Here is a 14,403-nt window from a genome sequence, read left to right on the forward strand (position 1 = left end):
ATGTGTGGCGGGCCCAAGCATGTCAAAGTCCTGAAAAGTGAAGCCAAAGCGTCTCGATTGCCCCCAGGTGGCTGGATGTAGTATAGGTCATAAACCCTGCCCTCTCCATGCACCCAGGTGGAAAAAAAAAGTACATTTCTATAATATACTTAAAGTGCTATATTTTCGTGCACTAATTTTGTACTTAATATACTAAACATTCTTCTTTAGTACTACTTAAGATCATCTTAAGAACATCTAATGTAATCTAGTGTACTTAACTTTGCTATTTTAAGACAGCATGAAATATGAACGAAAATGTGCTTTTAATATACCATCTCTATATTTAAAAAATGTATTTGATACTACTTATAGTTCTACAAGTAGTATCTAAATATATGAAGCACCAATTAACTTTTTATCTTGATCTTCGGGAGGAGATTGAATTATTTTTTTAAATATATAAAAAAAAAAAATCTAAATGTATTAAAACAGAACGCAAAAGATAAATCAAAATTTGAGATTGATGGCATTAAATACAAAAAAAACATGAGTTTAATCATATTTTCTAATCCAATTACATTAATAATTTGTTGACAACTTTTTTTAAGTGTCATCCAGGTTCTATTTATTGTCTGACAAGTGTATTGTCCTCTGTAAACACATTTATACTCTTTTCTCTCTCCCCCCAAGACACCACTTAAGCTGAATAAAATGTTACTCCCAAAGCAACAGTTTGTTCAGCATTTTCAGAAAAGTAAACACAAACAAAACACTGATTTTCACTGCAAAATAAAAGGTTTGTGTCATGAAATTCCACACAAGAGCCATGGTAGGTCAGAAGTCAAAGTTAAATGAAGAGCGGTAGTCTCTCTCCCATATCTTGTCTTTCTCTTCTTTCCTCTTAAGTTGTTTGGCACTGACCGTTGTTTCTCTCTCCTGTCTCAGTCTTTTTTCCTTATGTAAGTGTTGCACTGCCTGAGGATCTTTGGCCTTGAAGTGAGTGACTTTAGGCTGTGGGGTCACACCATATCCAAGTCCCGCCTGATCTCTCTTTAGTACTGTGCTTACTGGATTTTTGCGGCCGGAATGGACAGGTCCAAGACCAGACGAGGGGTCCCACCCCAAGCGGAGCATCATTTTATAGCTAGTGCTGGAAGAAGGCAGGCAGTATTGAGGGGTGGCTGGGGGGCGGAGCTCACTGAACTGATGCAGTGTGGATCTGTTGTGTGCTTCAGTACTGTCTGTGTAATGCACAGCACACACATTACACCACTGAGAATGAACACTGTGGAAACAGACACACATAAGTATAAATAGACAAAAAAAAAAAAATTATTAGAACAGAATTTTAGAGGGTATTTCATATTTTTGCCTTTTCTAAATATAATTGAACATCATGTCAAATATGTTATACATGGGAAATAATATACTCAGTTAAAAAGCATAACATTGAGCATGTTTACTGTACATATGGACTGATATGCTGAGAACTCCTAAAAAGCTTTTTGAATTAAACCATTGTCCCAGTTTACATGCAAACCAATAACCTGGCAATGCAAGTAAACTGCGTTTACATGACTGTGACTCTGAGTATTCCATTTGTTATGTAAATTTTGATGTTAAATAAGCAGTATCATTTCGAATGAGAACATTTTTTATATTTTCATGGTTCAAGGAAGAGTCTGTGTTTGTGATATTTCCTAATCCCCCACCGCAAAACGCTGGCTCTGTCTGGATGTGCTTAAATCCACAGTAAGGATGCTTTCCTGTCACATATCACACATGCATACTGCAATAAACCGACAGAACGCAGGTTAATGGGTTAACATGCCAGGCGAAATTGGGGTCAAACATCTAGCTGTGTTGACTGGTTTATACTGAAGCCATTTATGACCTTACTCTGATAAAGGAAAACTGGTTAACGCATTTACATGACCACATGCAGGACCAGATTTAGGCATAGGCATTCTAGGCATGTGCCTATGTTTGCACATCCAGTGGGGCGGGCCCAATTACAAATAGGAGAATTAATATATATTTTTAAATATTATATTATTTTTATTATTATTATTATTTCACTTAGTTTAATATTAAATGAATAAACTTTAAAATATTGCCACGTTTAGGTAGAAACCTTGTATCATATAAACCTCCTATATTGTCTTTTTATTTTTTATCACTATTGATCACCCTTTACATCTGTCTGTGGGTTTTGTACATTATAAACCAATGAAAACTATTAAGAAGAGCTTGTGCCTAAACTCATAACTCCATGCTCTTCAAACTGTCGGTATCATCTCGGATTCTTTGCAGTGCAAACTTTATAACCTGTAAGTTAATGAAAATGCAATGCGATGCACTTATTGCCTCAGATGCGGCTCTTCTAATGACAAAAACACAACATTTGCTGGTCAAAAACTTTATAACTTCATTTGAGCTTTATTTTGGCAAAATGTTAATAATATAATGACATATGATCATATAAAAAGCCACAATATCAACTTCAACATGAGTGTTTTTTTCTTTTTATTTATTATTATTATTTTTTTTAATACAGTATTTTTTTCCATTTTCTGAAAAGTAGCAGTTTTGGTCATATGACTGACAGCAGGGCAGGGGTTCCTTTTGCCTATGTCACAATAGGAGGTAAATCTGGCCCTGACCACATGCACTGTCGGCTTACTAAAGGGTCATGAAACCCCAGAACACATTTTTTGGAGATGTGAACAGATATGTAGGCTACAGGCTGCACATCACTGAAAACACTAAAAGCACTCATTTTTAATAATAAGTGGGAACTGGTTATTTTTGCTTTTTCTGACCAATTTCGTTCTTCCAGGTTGAAAAGCAAAGTTGAGGCAATGTCACGGAATCTGGCGTACTGTATAAGTGTGCCTCCGGAGTATGTGATTGGCTGCCGGGGCTTGAGAGGCACAAATCCATGTCACCCGGTTCTGAGCGCTTCTCTGCATTTATTCATGAGAATGATGAATTCTTTCAACCCAATCATTGCGCAATTTGCGCTGTATTACACATGAGATTGCATTACAGCGGAGAATTCAAACAACATGTAACAACATGCAGAGCGCACATGACAACGGTTTATGCGCGGAATACCGCAACAAGTTTGCTCGCAACGTGGATCAAAGTCCATTGTTATACGGACTTGAGTAAGCGTGTTTCAACTTGTTATAGACATATTTCACATAATCTAAACATGAACCAGTACCGTGTATTAGAGCTTAAATTCTCTGCCCGAGAGCTTATATTTCCCGCTGGAAATACCGGGTCAGGCCCTTGATAAAGCATGTCACGTGTCATGCACAGCGTCATCCACTCGCACTCACAGTCTCGCACGCGTGACGCATCACACCTGCTGTGCATGCTGTATTCAGTAGCTTAAGTGCAACATGGAGCTTGAAGAAGCAAAGGAAAAAAAATTAAAACAGGAGAATTAACTTTGAGGAAGTTTGGAGGAAAATCGGAGGTATGGAAACATTTTAAACTAGTCGTGGGCAGTGACAACATTTGTGTTGGCTTTGTCTTGTGCATTAAACGCGGCACGCTGCTCGCCTATGATAGCAAAAAACGGGGACTTCTGAATAAACAAACAACGCAGTTTACATGTTCCTTGTCATATTATTCATTAAGATAATAATAAATGCAAGCACAATTATGAACTTGATAAATGTTACAGATATGTTTTACTATGCACAAACAAATGCCTTTCAACTAAAGGCTGGAATACACTACGCGATTTTTGCCCCGATTTACAGTCTGAACAAGTTGACGCTAGTTGACAAAAGTCAGAGTCTGCAGATTTGAGCCGACAGATTCCATGGAAAATCGCGTAGTATATGACTGTCATAGACTCCGATTTTTTAGCTTGATTTGTTGGGCCCGATCTAAGCTCTACCATATATATGGCTATAAATTTAATAACATCTTCAAATAAAATATATATGCAAATAAGGACACTGATACAACCGTTTTTTCTTCTCCGTGCTCATACTTTAATATTAATCTGTCAATATAATAAGTGTGCTGCAGGTCTGTGCTGTCTTGGTTGTTTTCTCCCCTTTTCCCACCCTCTACTCTCCCACTTTTCCACAGATTTAAAACGCCCATTTCTAGTGTAAGGCTGGTACAAAGATGGCTGAACCTGGAGTGCGCCATTTTCTGAGGGAACAAAGGTTCCTCACGAGAATTAACATTTGAACACTTTCTCAGGGAGTTCACCTCCATGTCCGAGACAACACACCTCACTGGTGAAAAGACATACCCCGCTGAGTGAAGACAGAAGAGTCACACCTCACTATTGACTGTAAACATCTGTTTCCTTGCTCACTCTCCCCCTCTTTCCCCTTCCTCTCTCCCTAACCTCAAGACACTCAAACTCACCTGAACACCGCTATCTAAAACAAGATGTACAAAAGTGTAATAATTCATGTTTGGTATCATTTAAAAGGTCTCAATGCGTCTGGTAAAAAGGTCTCATTCCCTTAATCATAGGAGAAATCACTTTTAAGATCTAGAATCTGGAGTAAATGACACACAAATACCTCCTGTATGTAAATGACTTGCATCTTCCCACAGAAATCAAAGAAGAATTCTCACCACTACCCTACATCCCCCAAAGAGAAGTCCCCAAATGATTATAATAATAAAAACACCATTTGGTAAATTCATAAGACATCTGGATATTTAAAGGATGGTGGCAAAAGGTTCTGGGAATCTGTAAACAGATCTCCCCACATTCGTTGTGTGTAGTTCTCATTGCAAGGTAAATCCTTTTAAGGTCTTTATTGGTATTATTGAATGTTTGCTTATTACTATTGGAGTTTGATTTGAATTTGTATTATCCCAATTTCTTGGATAATAAATTGTTATGATTGATTTATTCTGCCTTACTCTGAAATTATTTTCTCTAGTAGATTAAGTGAAGGTTATGTTACCGCAAATCTGGGTCAGGGGCCGTATTCACAAAACATCTTAAGGCTAAAAGTAGCTCCTAACTTGCCGATTTAGGAGAAACTCTTAAAAATAATGGCCATGTCAGTCCTAATTTTAGGAGTCCTAAATGTTTGCTCTAAGAGTATTTCACAAAGCATTTTAGCGCTAAAACTAGCTCCTAAATCTGTGAAAAGTTAGGAGTAGTCAAGAGGACTCCTAAATCACTAAGACCAAATTATAAACAATCCTAATCCACCCCAAGACACTGAACACCACTGAGGGAATAGCGACAGAGCCTTGGGTGCTGAACCTTTTCTTCATAAATGCAATACAATTTGATTTATAGATATGAATCTACAATGAGACGCCAAAAAAAAATCTTTAACAAATAAATAAATATTGTCTGATTACCTGTGGCAGTGGTTTTTGTGACTTCACACTTACAAATGATTGAATAGAGTAAAAAATATATAATAAGCATATTTGGTGTGCTGTCCAAGGGGATCGAGGGCTCCGAGCTTGAAATTTAGCCCAAACCCAAAGTTATCCCCCCATTTGTATTTTTAAACCTTTATTTTAATATGTAAACATGACACTTCATTCTACAATGTTTCTATGATTAAATCGCTGACTCTTCCCCCATCAGCCAATCACTGTGTGTTTACTCCATAGCAACGAGGTCAACCCCGCCCTTACTCTTAGCTTAAGACTTTCTTTAGTAAAAGTTTGTCTCAGCAGCTTTGTGAACAGGTTTTAAGAGAAAACTCTTAGCTAAGAACTTTTACTGCTATTTAGGAGAACTCTTAGTGGTAAGATAAAATGTTTTGTGAATACGGCCCCAGGTTATTAACGGACTAAAGTCCAGTCCGAGTGGAGCATTGGGCACACCAGCTGAGATTTTAGAGCTCTGACTAACATTTGGTATTGGTTCAAGTGTACTTAGACTGTAAAAGCCAAAAGGAGAATTTCTGTTTAGGACAACATTAAGTTGAACAACCAACCTAAATAGGGTGGGCCTTACCTCTGTTTATTGTAATGTTATTCTAGCTAATTGTACGTGGGGAAACCACGGCACGGCTATACCAAAACTACTATCAGAGAAAGTAATATTGGTCGGCTTATACCTGTAGTAGTGGCCGTGACCTCTGACTAGAATTAATATTGCTTTAATTCAAGTGTATACAAGTCTATGGGGACTAAAAAAAATACTTTTAGAGAAAGCAAGCATGAAAGCGGCACTCTACTAGTATAGTCAATTACCTCTGTCTAATAACCAAAACTGACCAGTTTGTGACCGTGAGGTCCGTATTTCGGCCGATACGAGACACTCAATGCGACATAAATTCCTAATGAACGAGTAAAATATAAAGTAAAGAGTTAAAGAGAATAATCAAACATTTATACAACTCATGAGTAATGGTACGTCAGTAAAACCTTTTATCTTTGGAGTCAGATAATAGAAAAGAGACAATTCTGGTGAGAAAAATGCATTTAATTTAATCTTGTATTGTTGCGCAAAAAGTAAGACAGTAACACGCAGGAAACCTTCTACCGTGCCATTGGCTACAGTCCTTGGACTAGTGAGCGGACTTACACTAGAGACTTTTTTAATTCAGCTGTGTGAACAACCAGGCTAAGGGGGACACTTAAATTAGAAAAAAGCCAAGCCCATGTTGATTCTCATTTCATTACGAGCTCTGTTGCATTCTCTTTTTGCCAGCAGACTCTCCTCGGTTCTGCATTTTTTTTTTTTTTTTTTTTTTTTAAATGGGTGATTCCCCAGTGGTTTGAGATTTACCTTGCTCTATCAAACTTTCACGATCATTGTGACATCTAACCTATGCCATTCCCACACCATACATACAAAGTAGCTAGAGCAACTTTTCTCTATTTACGATTATGAAGTCGTGTGGCGAGTGACATGTACACAAATACCCGCTACGTCTAAAATATACACACTTAGGCTAATAGGCTTACCATAGTGAATCAGGGTAAGACAAAAATACTTTTTGGAAGAAGGAACAATGATATATTGACATTCAAATTTTGTTAAATTTTTCACCAAAAAAAAAAAAAAGTTACATAGTGTACCTTTAAAAGGGGTAATGAATCGAGAAATCAACTTTTCCTTGAGCTTTTGCTATACAGTATCTCACAGAAATGAGTACACCCCTCACATTTGTGTAAATATATCTTTTCATGTGACAACACTGAAGAAATTACACTTTGCTACAATGTAAAGTAGTAAGCGTACAGCTTGTATAACAGTGTAAATTTGCTGTCCCCTCAAAATAACTCAACACACAGCCATTAAGGTCTAAACCCCTAGCCACAAAAGTGACTACACCCCTAAGTAAAAATGTCCAAATTGGGCTTAATTAGCCATTTTCTCTCCCCGGTGTCATGTGACCCATTAGTGTTACAAGATCTCAGGTGTGAATGGAAAGTAGGTGTGTTAAATTTGGTGTCATCTCTCTCAATCTCTCAGAGGTAGAAGGGTGGGGGGGTCAGCCTGTCAGTGCTCAAATCATACGCTGCACACTGCATCAAATTGGTCTGCATAAAATTGATCTGCATGGATGTTGTCCCAGAAGAAAGCCTCTTCTAAAGATGATGCACAAGAAAGCCCGTAAACAGTTCGCTGAAGACAAGCAGACTAAGGACATGGATTACTGGAACCATGTCCTGTGGTCTGATGAGACCAAGATAAACTTATTTGGTTCAGATGGTGTCAAGTGTGTGTGGCGTCAACCAGGTGAGGAGTACAAAGACAAGTGACTCTTGCCTACAGTCAAGCGTGGTGGTGGGAGTGTCATGGTCTGGGGCTACATGAGTGCTGCCAGCACTGGGGAGCTACAGTTCATTGAGGGAACCATGAATGCCAACATTTACTGTGACATACTGAAGCATAGCATGATCCTCTCCCTTTCAGAGACTGGGCCGCAGGGCAGTACTCCAACATGATAACAACCCCAAACACACCTCCAAGATGACCACTGCCTTGCTAAAGTATGACCTAACTCCAGAGTATGACCTTGCTAAAGTATGTCTCCAGACCTAAACCCTATTGAGCATCTGTGGGGCATCCTTAAACGGAAGGTGGAGGAGCACAAGGTCGAGGTCATCGTGGAGAAGTGGAAGAGGACTAAAGTGGCAACCTGTGAAGCTCTGGTGAACTCCATGTATGGAAGTAAATTAATCCCAAATGTTTTTGAAATAAAAAGCTTGTTGAATTGAATTGAACTGAAAAAAAAAAATGCATTACATTAGCTGTGCTTGCATTTAGATGCAATGTATTTTTATGGCTTGCATTTTTAATTCAACATGGTTGTACATTTAAGCTGTGAATATTTCAATTAAAAATATTTCACACACATTTCCATTATAAAAAATTCAGTAATTTATATTCACCTTTCAAATTTCACTTCCAAAATATTCATTCTGTTTAAAAATACAACCTATAAAATTCAACTAGCAATTTTCAGTCCATTTTATTTCACTTTACAAATGTACACTGTTATACAAGCTGTACACTCACTACTTTACATTGTAGCAAAGTGTAATTTCTTCGGCGTTGTCACATGAAAAGATATAATAAAATATTTACAAATATGTGAGGAGTGTACTCACTTCTGTGAGACACTGTATAAGAGGTCAGAGTTTCAGAACTGAAAACTAAAAACTTGTTAGTCCCATAAAAGTTTTTATTGACACCAGGCCCAGCGAACGACTGATCCTAGAATGTGCCTATCTTAGGTGAAACGCTGCCTACTTCATCATTGCAACGTTAGCCTCGCCCACTGGCCTTTTAGTGAGATGAAGAGGAGAGAAGAGTGATACAGAACTACAATAACATTACCTTTCAAAGGATCCTTATGCTAGGAATATGGTTATTTATTTTCAACAATGTGAATGTCTCAGTTGAGCTTTATTTATTAGTATTTGGTATTTCGCTGTGGATACTTTGGTAAATCAATCGCATTTTGGCACAGGCTTTGCAAACATACTTTTAGGATATGGACTCAACAGTAACCCAAAAACATGTAAGCAACTGTGTTACTCCTACTGTTCTAATGCCTGATCTGATATGTAGTGATTCATACAGTCAGATATTCTTTGTCTGCATGTCAGTAAATCAAACAAGTGACTAAATGGTCAACTTCATGTTGTTTCTGTAAGTAGGATGAAAATAATCTAAATAAAATATAATAATCTATGAAAATAAATAATTATTTAAATGGTTATTTAATTATATAAAGAAAGCAATCAAAGAATGCTGGAGCTGTCAATCAAACAGCATGAGTTTCAGTGACTGAGTTCTGCACTTGCACCAAAACTCCCATTTTATTCATCAAATCTCTTATATCGCATTTGCACAGTTAGCCATGATGGAAGCATTTGTTAGTGTCTAGAAACAGATTCAATGATGAGATCACTGCTTTCATGCGCTCATTTAAAATTAGCCAATCACAGCAGTGGGCTTTTACACTGAAGTCTCACAGCAGACACACCCCTTAAAACAGAGCATAATCAGAGGGCTAAAATCAGGGTAGCAAAAATGTCTTTTAATTCTAAATTATAAAAATATTTGATGTAAAAAGCATACTAACATTAAGTGCACCCCAGGAAACATTATAAAACAAACAAACAAACAAACAAAATGCAGTTCATGACCCCTTTAAGCCTAATTGGGTTAAGACCATGCATGTAAATGATAATAATAACTGCTATACTTAAGTGTGAATTTCTGCTGTGTTTCGACATCTGGACACCAAGTTAACTGTAAACCATCTAACCTGTTTGCATTGTTTGTAGTAGGTGTGTGTGTAATCTCTGACACACTAAACTGCTCCAGTTCTCTCACTACATCCTGGTGACCTGCCTGCAGGGCCAGATCCCGAGCATCTCTGCCCTGAGAGAGAAAGAAAAAAGTAAGGTGACAAAACAAGAGGTAATAAGACAAAACAAGAAACAACCAGAGGTAGTGTTTAGGAACTGATTTGCAAACTATTACATCAATAGTGTTTCTACAGGATTTTGAGTTTGAAGCAGCAGGACTAGTTTCCATTAGGGATCATCTCAGTTTACTTAATAAGTTTAGCTTAAAGACATACAACTCTTTTAAAGTCATTTTTATGAATATCAGTGTATTGTATAAATGCTTCACTTCCCCCGTTTTAAATGTTCACATTTTCTCTTTTTGACATCCATTCAGTAAGGGTTAATATCATTAACTAAAATGAAAGTGCAATAAAGACAAAATAAAATAAAATATAAATATTAAATGAAAAACAAACTAAAACAAACACTAAACATGAAGCACTAAAATTACTAACTGTAAATAAATAAAAAAATAAAAAAAGACAAAAGCACATACAATTTTTTTTTACTACACCTCCCAGAGATAACATATTATTATTAATAATATTATCATTATTTTTCTTATTAGTAATAATACACATAAGCCCAGTTCCAGGGGCGTTAATGTGCAACTGATATTTCAATTGCATAATTATCATAATCAGATAAAAATAATTATCAAAAAACCAATTTAGTTAGACTGCCAACAGCACAATCTGATCTATTTATCTTCACTCCACTATCAATCAACTGACCATATTGACAAATTGCTAAATAAGTATAAGCCAATGGGGGAAAAAAAAGCAAATCATCCACTTTTTCAGAAAGGAAGAGGCAGAGAGATTTATTCAGAATTTGATGTTATGCACCTGTTTGTCCACCACTCCCACCCAAGCAGCGCCGTGTTGCAGGAGCAGCCGGACAGCCTCTGTTTTTCCTGCCTTACTTGCACACATCACACCCGTCCAGTAAAAATCATCACGGAAGTTGACATCACAGCCACGCCGCAAGAGGTCCTTCAAGGCCCGAGTGTTGCCCTCCTGGGCACATCGGAGGAGTGCGTGTCCATCACGCTCTGAGGTGCTGACTGGTTGGTTATTAGAAGCTTCTTGTCGTTGTGCTTTTCTTCTTCGATTGGGTCCTCATGTCAAAAGATAATGGGTGATCATGTTGAAACTATGGAGTATTGCATCTTAAACATCTACAATTATTATAAATATGCAAAGATTAAATTTATTAATGAAAACTGAATACTCATACTGCATAGAATTTTGGAGAGCACAAGTACTGTATAGACTGTATGCGCCAGAAAGACCAAATACAGCCATATTTAATATTGTGTTTTAGTTTTGTGTTAGACCTTACTTTTTTGGGGTAACTCTGTATATTTCTATGGCATTGCTGTAGAAGAGTAATTAGCTGGTAAAGTGTAGAGTTAACGAAAGTTATGAGCATTGTAATGTTTAATGTGGATGATAGTTTAGCAGGGGCGGGGCTACATATGGTCTATTTATGCAAAAGGAAGTTTAGTAAAAGCCACACTGTACCACTAATTGTGTAAATATATTTACAACAAATATCAACGTGACTTTAAATTGTATTTGCAATCTATTTATGGAATCATACTAATAATTTAAAGGGTTAGTTCACCCAAAAATGAAAATGAATGGCTCCGTGAGGCCTCCATAGGGAGCAATGTCACTTCCTCTGTCAAGATCCATAAAGGTACTAAAAACATATTTAAATCAGTTCATGTGAGTACAGTGGTTCAATATTAATATTATAAAGCAAAAAAGAATACTTTTGGTGCGGCAAAAAAACAAAATAACGACTTATTTAGTGATGGCCGATTTCAAAACAATGTTTCAGGAAGATTCGGAGCATAAATGAATCAGTGTATCGAATCATGAATTGGATCGCAGGTCAAACCGTGTCAAACCCAAAGTCACGTGACTTTTGGCGCTCCGAACTGCAGATTCGACACACAGATTCACAATGCTCTGATGCTTTCTGAAGCATTGTTTTGAAATCGGCCATCACTAAATAAGTCGTTATTTTGTTTTTTTGCTGCACCAAAAGTATTCTCGTCGCTTTATAATATTAATATTGAACCACTGTACTCACATGAACTGATTTAAATATGTTTTTAGTACCTTTATGGATCTTGACAGAGGAAGTGACATTGCTTCCTATGGAGGCCTCACTGAGCCATCGGATTTCAACTAAAATATCTTAATTTGTATGCCGAAGTTTTAATAAAGACTTACGGGTGTGAAACGACATGAGGGTAAGTAATAAATGACAGAATTTTCATTTTTGGGTGAACTAACCCTTTAATCATATACTGTATGCTTGTAGACAAATTTCAAATGGAAAAATCCATTAAGGATTTCAGTTTGAATGTTCTAACAGTTATGAAGTAACAAGAGCAAAGATTGCAAAGAATTTTAAAATAAATTACAGAAACTAGGTCTATCATAATTTAGTTTTTCATGACCATTTCCCTTTTTTTTTTTTTTTGTAAAATGGTTGCTGCAAATGCTACCATACTTAAAGAAAAATATAGTAAGAAAGCTGATTCTTATAAAATGTTTACAAATAATAGATGTGTAAATATTGGTGGTCATGTGTTAATGTGTTCATTAGCTTTGTTTCAAAAAACAGTGTTACTCAATATTTACATTACACTATTATTCTAACTTTTATCAGTTATCAGTCATCAGCTGTATCAATGTAGCAAATATGTGTCAGCTGATAACTAAATTTTTTCATTTGACCACTTTAACTTTTAAATCATGCAAAAAAAAAAAAAAAAAAAAAAAAAAAAAATCCAACTTCAGCTGAGTTGTGACCAGGTGAAATAAGAAGGAAACAAATAAAAATTTAACAGTGCAGATCAGTTTTAGATGCTGTGATAATTCTTATATCCATCTCTACCTGCTCCTCTTCTCACTCTCCTTATGGTTGCTGCTTCTCCCTCTTTTGGCCTTTCTCCATCTTTCTCTTGAAGCAGGGTTTGGTAGAATTGTCTGGCTTCCTCCCCAGAAAGTGTTTGCTTTTCTTCTCTCTTTCTTTCTATCCAGAGAGTTTCCTCCTCTTTAGCTCTGGTAAAGTAGATTGGTTTGCTCATCTTTAACACAGTCTCTGCTAAAGAGGAAATATCTGAGAGAAGATGGGGCTGCTGCTTTGAAACTAAAAACAAGAGAAAGAATACAAGCTTTAAAATACTGAATGCCCTCTCATTTTCAGGTCAGTTAAATGAACAACCTTGGATAATAATAGTGTTCTTAGTAGCTAACTTAACCGAGTTATGTGCTATTTAGCATTCCACAACTCAGAGAGATGTACAATAGTTAATATCTGTATAATTACATAAAATAAATTAAAGGAAAGAAACAACAATACACGTTCAATTCCAAGTGAATTTGGGACTAATACCTGCTTGAGCACCTCCAGAAAAATGAAACAAACGATGATTAAAAAAAAACTCCCACTACACGTACGGTAAACACTGTGTTCCTCTTCTGATAGTGATGTTTATTGGCACCCATAGTGTACTATTGCCACCAACTGGTCTGGAGTATGAAGCGTTACAGCCTCTGTGTGGGCCCACAACATGTTCTTTTTTTCTTTCTTTTTTTATGCCTTTTTTGAATGATGAATTGTTTAAACCACGATGCCTTATTTCGTATTAATAAGAAATATTTCTTGAGCAACACATTAGACAGCAGAATGATTTCTGAAAGTGCTGAGTAACTGATTAGCCTATATGAAATCTAGATTATGTAATCACATTCCTAAAATTAAATAGGCCTGTATAGCCTACTTGTAATTAGATTATATTGCATTTTAAAATACTTGTTACCAGACTATTTTTTTTTATTTTATTGATTATTACATGATTACGTAATATTCACAAAATGGCAGTAAATGATAATTCAAATAATCTTCATAATTCTCCTAATTTTATCTTTTAAATTTTCCTTTCTAAAAAAACTCTATATGTTGGGAAAGTCCTGAAGTTTTGTGAATTTGCACACACAAGAGCGGCCACAAGTTAGACAGCTATACATGGAAAATTGAGGGGCCACACAGCAGCATAAACATGTAATTTATTTCATTTAATTAATTTTAAGCTAAATTAAGCCTTTCGTCGATTTATGAATCCCTTGCAGTTCCTACACAAACCCCAGTTAACGCACGTTGTTGAGTGGAATATTTTTTTTTTCTCTTTTGCATTTTTATATCAATATTCTACAAGATTATTAAATCAACGTGATAAATGAGTTAGGTCAAAAGTAATCAGATTATATTACCTAAAATGTGCGATGTAATAGATTGTTACTCATTTTCATAATGTAATTTGTTTTTGGTAATGGATTAGTTTGTATATATTCTAATCAGCACTGCTGAAGTACGTGCAACACTGAAGACTGGAGTAACGGCTGCTGAAAACTCAGCTTTACATTGGCATTCTAAAACACATTAAAATAGAAAATGGTTATTTTAAATTGTAATAATATTTCACAATATTACAAATAAATACAGTCTTGGTGAGCTAAAAGACTTCTTTCAAATAACATTTTAAAATCTTTACCAGCCCTAAAC

The 14,403-nt window shown here is 36.1% G+C and overlaps 1 protein-coding gene across 1 annotated transcript; it reads right to left on the bottom strand.

Annotated features, from left to right (window-relative positions):
* Positions 1–389: 389 nt before the first annotated feature.
* gpank1 (G patch domain and ankyrin repeats 1) lies at positions 390–13,335 on the bottom strand. The gene is made up of 5 exons (XM_067403576.1): positions 13,234–13,335; positions 12,733–12,987; positions 10,665–10,936; positions 9,732–9,847; positions 390–1,267 (listed from the first exon to the last, which is right to left on the bottom strand). Exons 2-5 carry the CDS (start codon positions 12,923–12,925, stop codon positions 817–819), a joined length of 1,032 nt encoding a protein of 343 aa, XP_067259677.1. The 5' UTR covers positions 12,926–12,987; positions 13,234–13,335; the 3' UTR covers positions 390–816.
* Positions 13,336–14,403: the final 1,068 nt, after the last annotated feature.

Source organism: Chanodichthys erythropterus, chromosome 12 (genome assembly GCF_024489055.1).
Source record: "Chanodichthys erythropterus isolate Z2021 chromosome 12, ASM2448905v1, whole genome shotgun sequence".
In the NCBI taxonomy this organism is placed as follows: Eukaryota; Metazoa; Chordata; class Actinopteri; order Cypriniformes; family Xenocyprididae; genus Chanodichthys; species Chanodichthys erythropterus.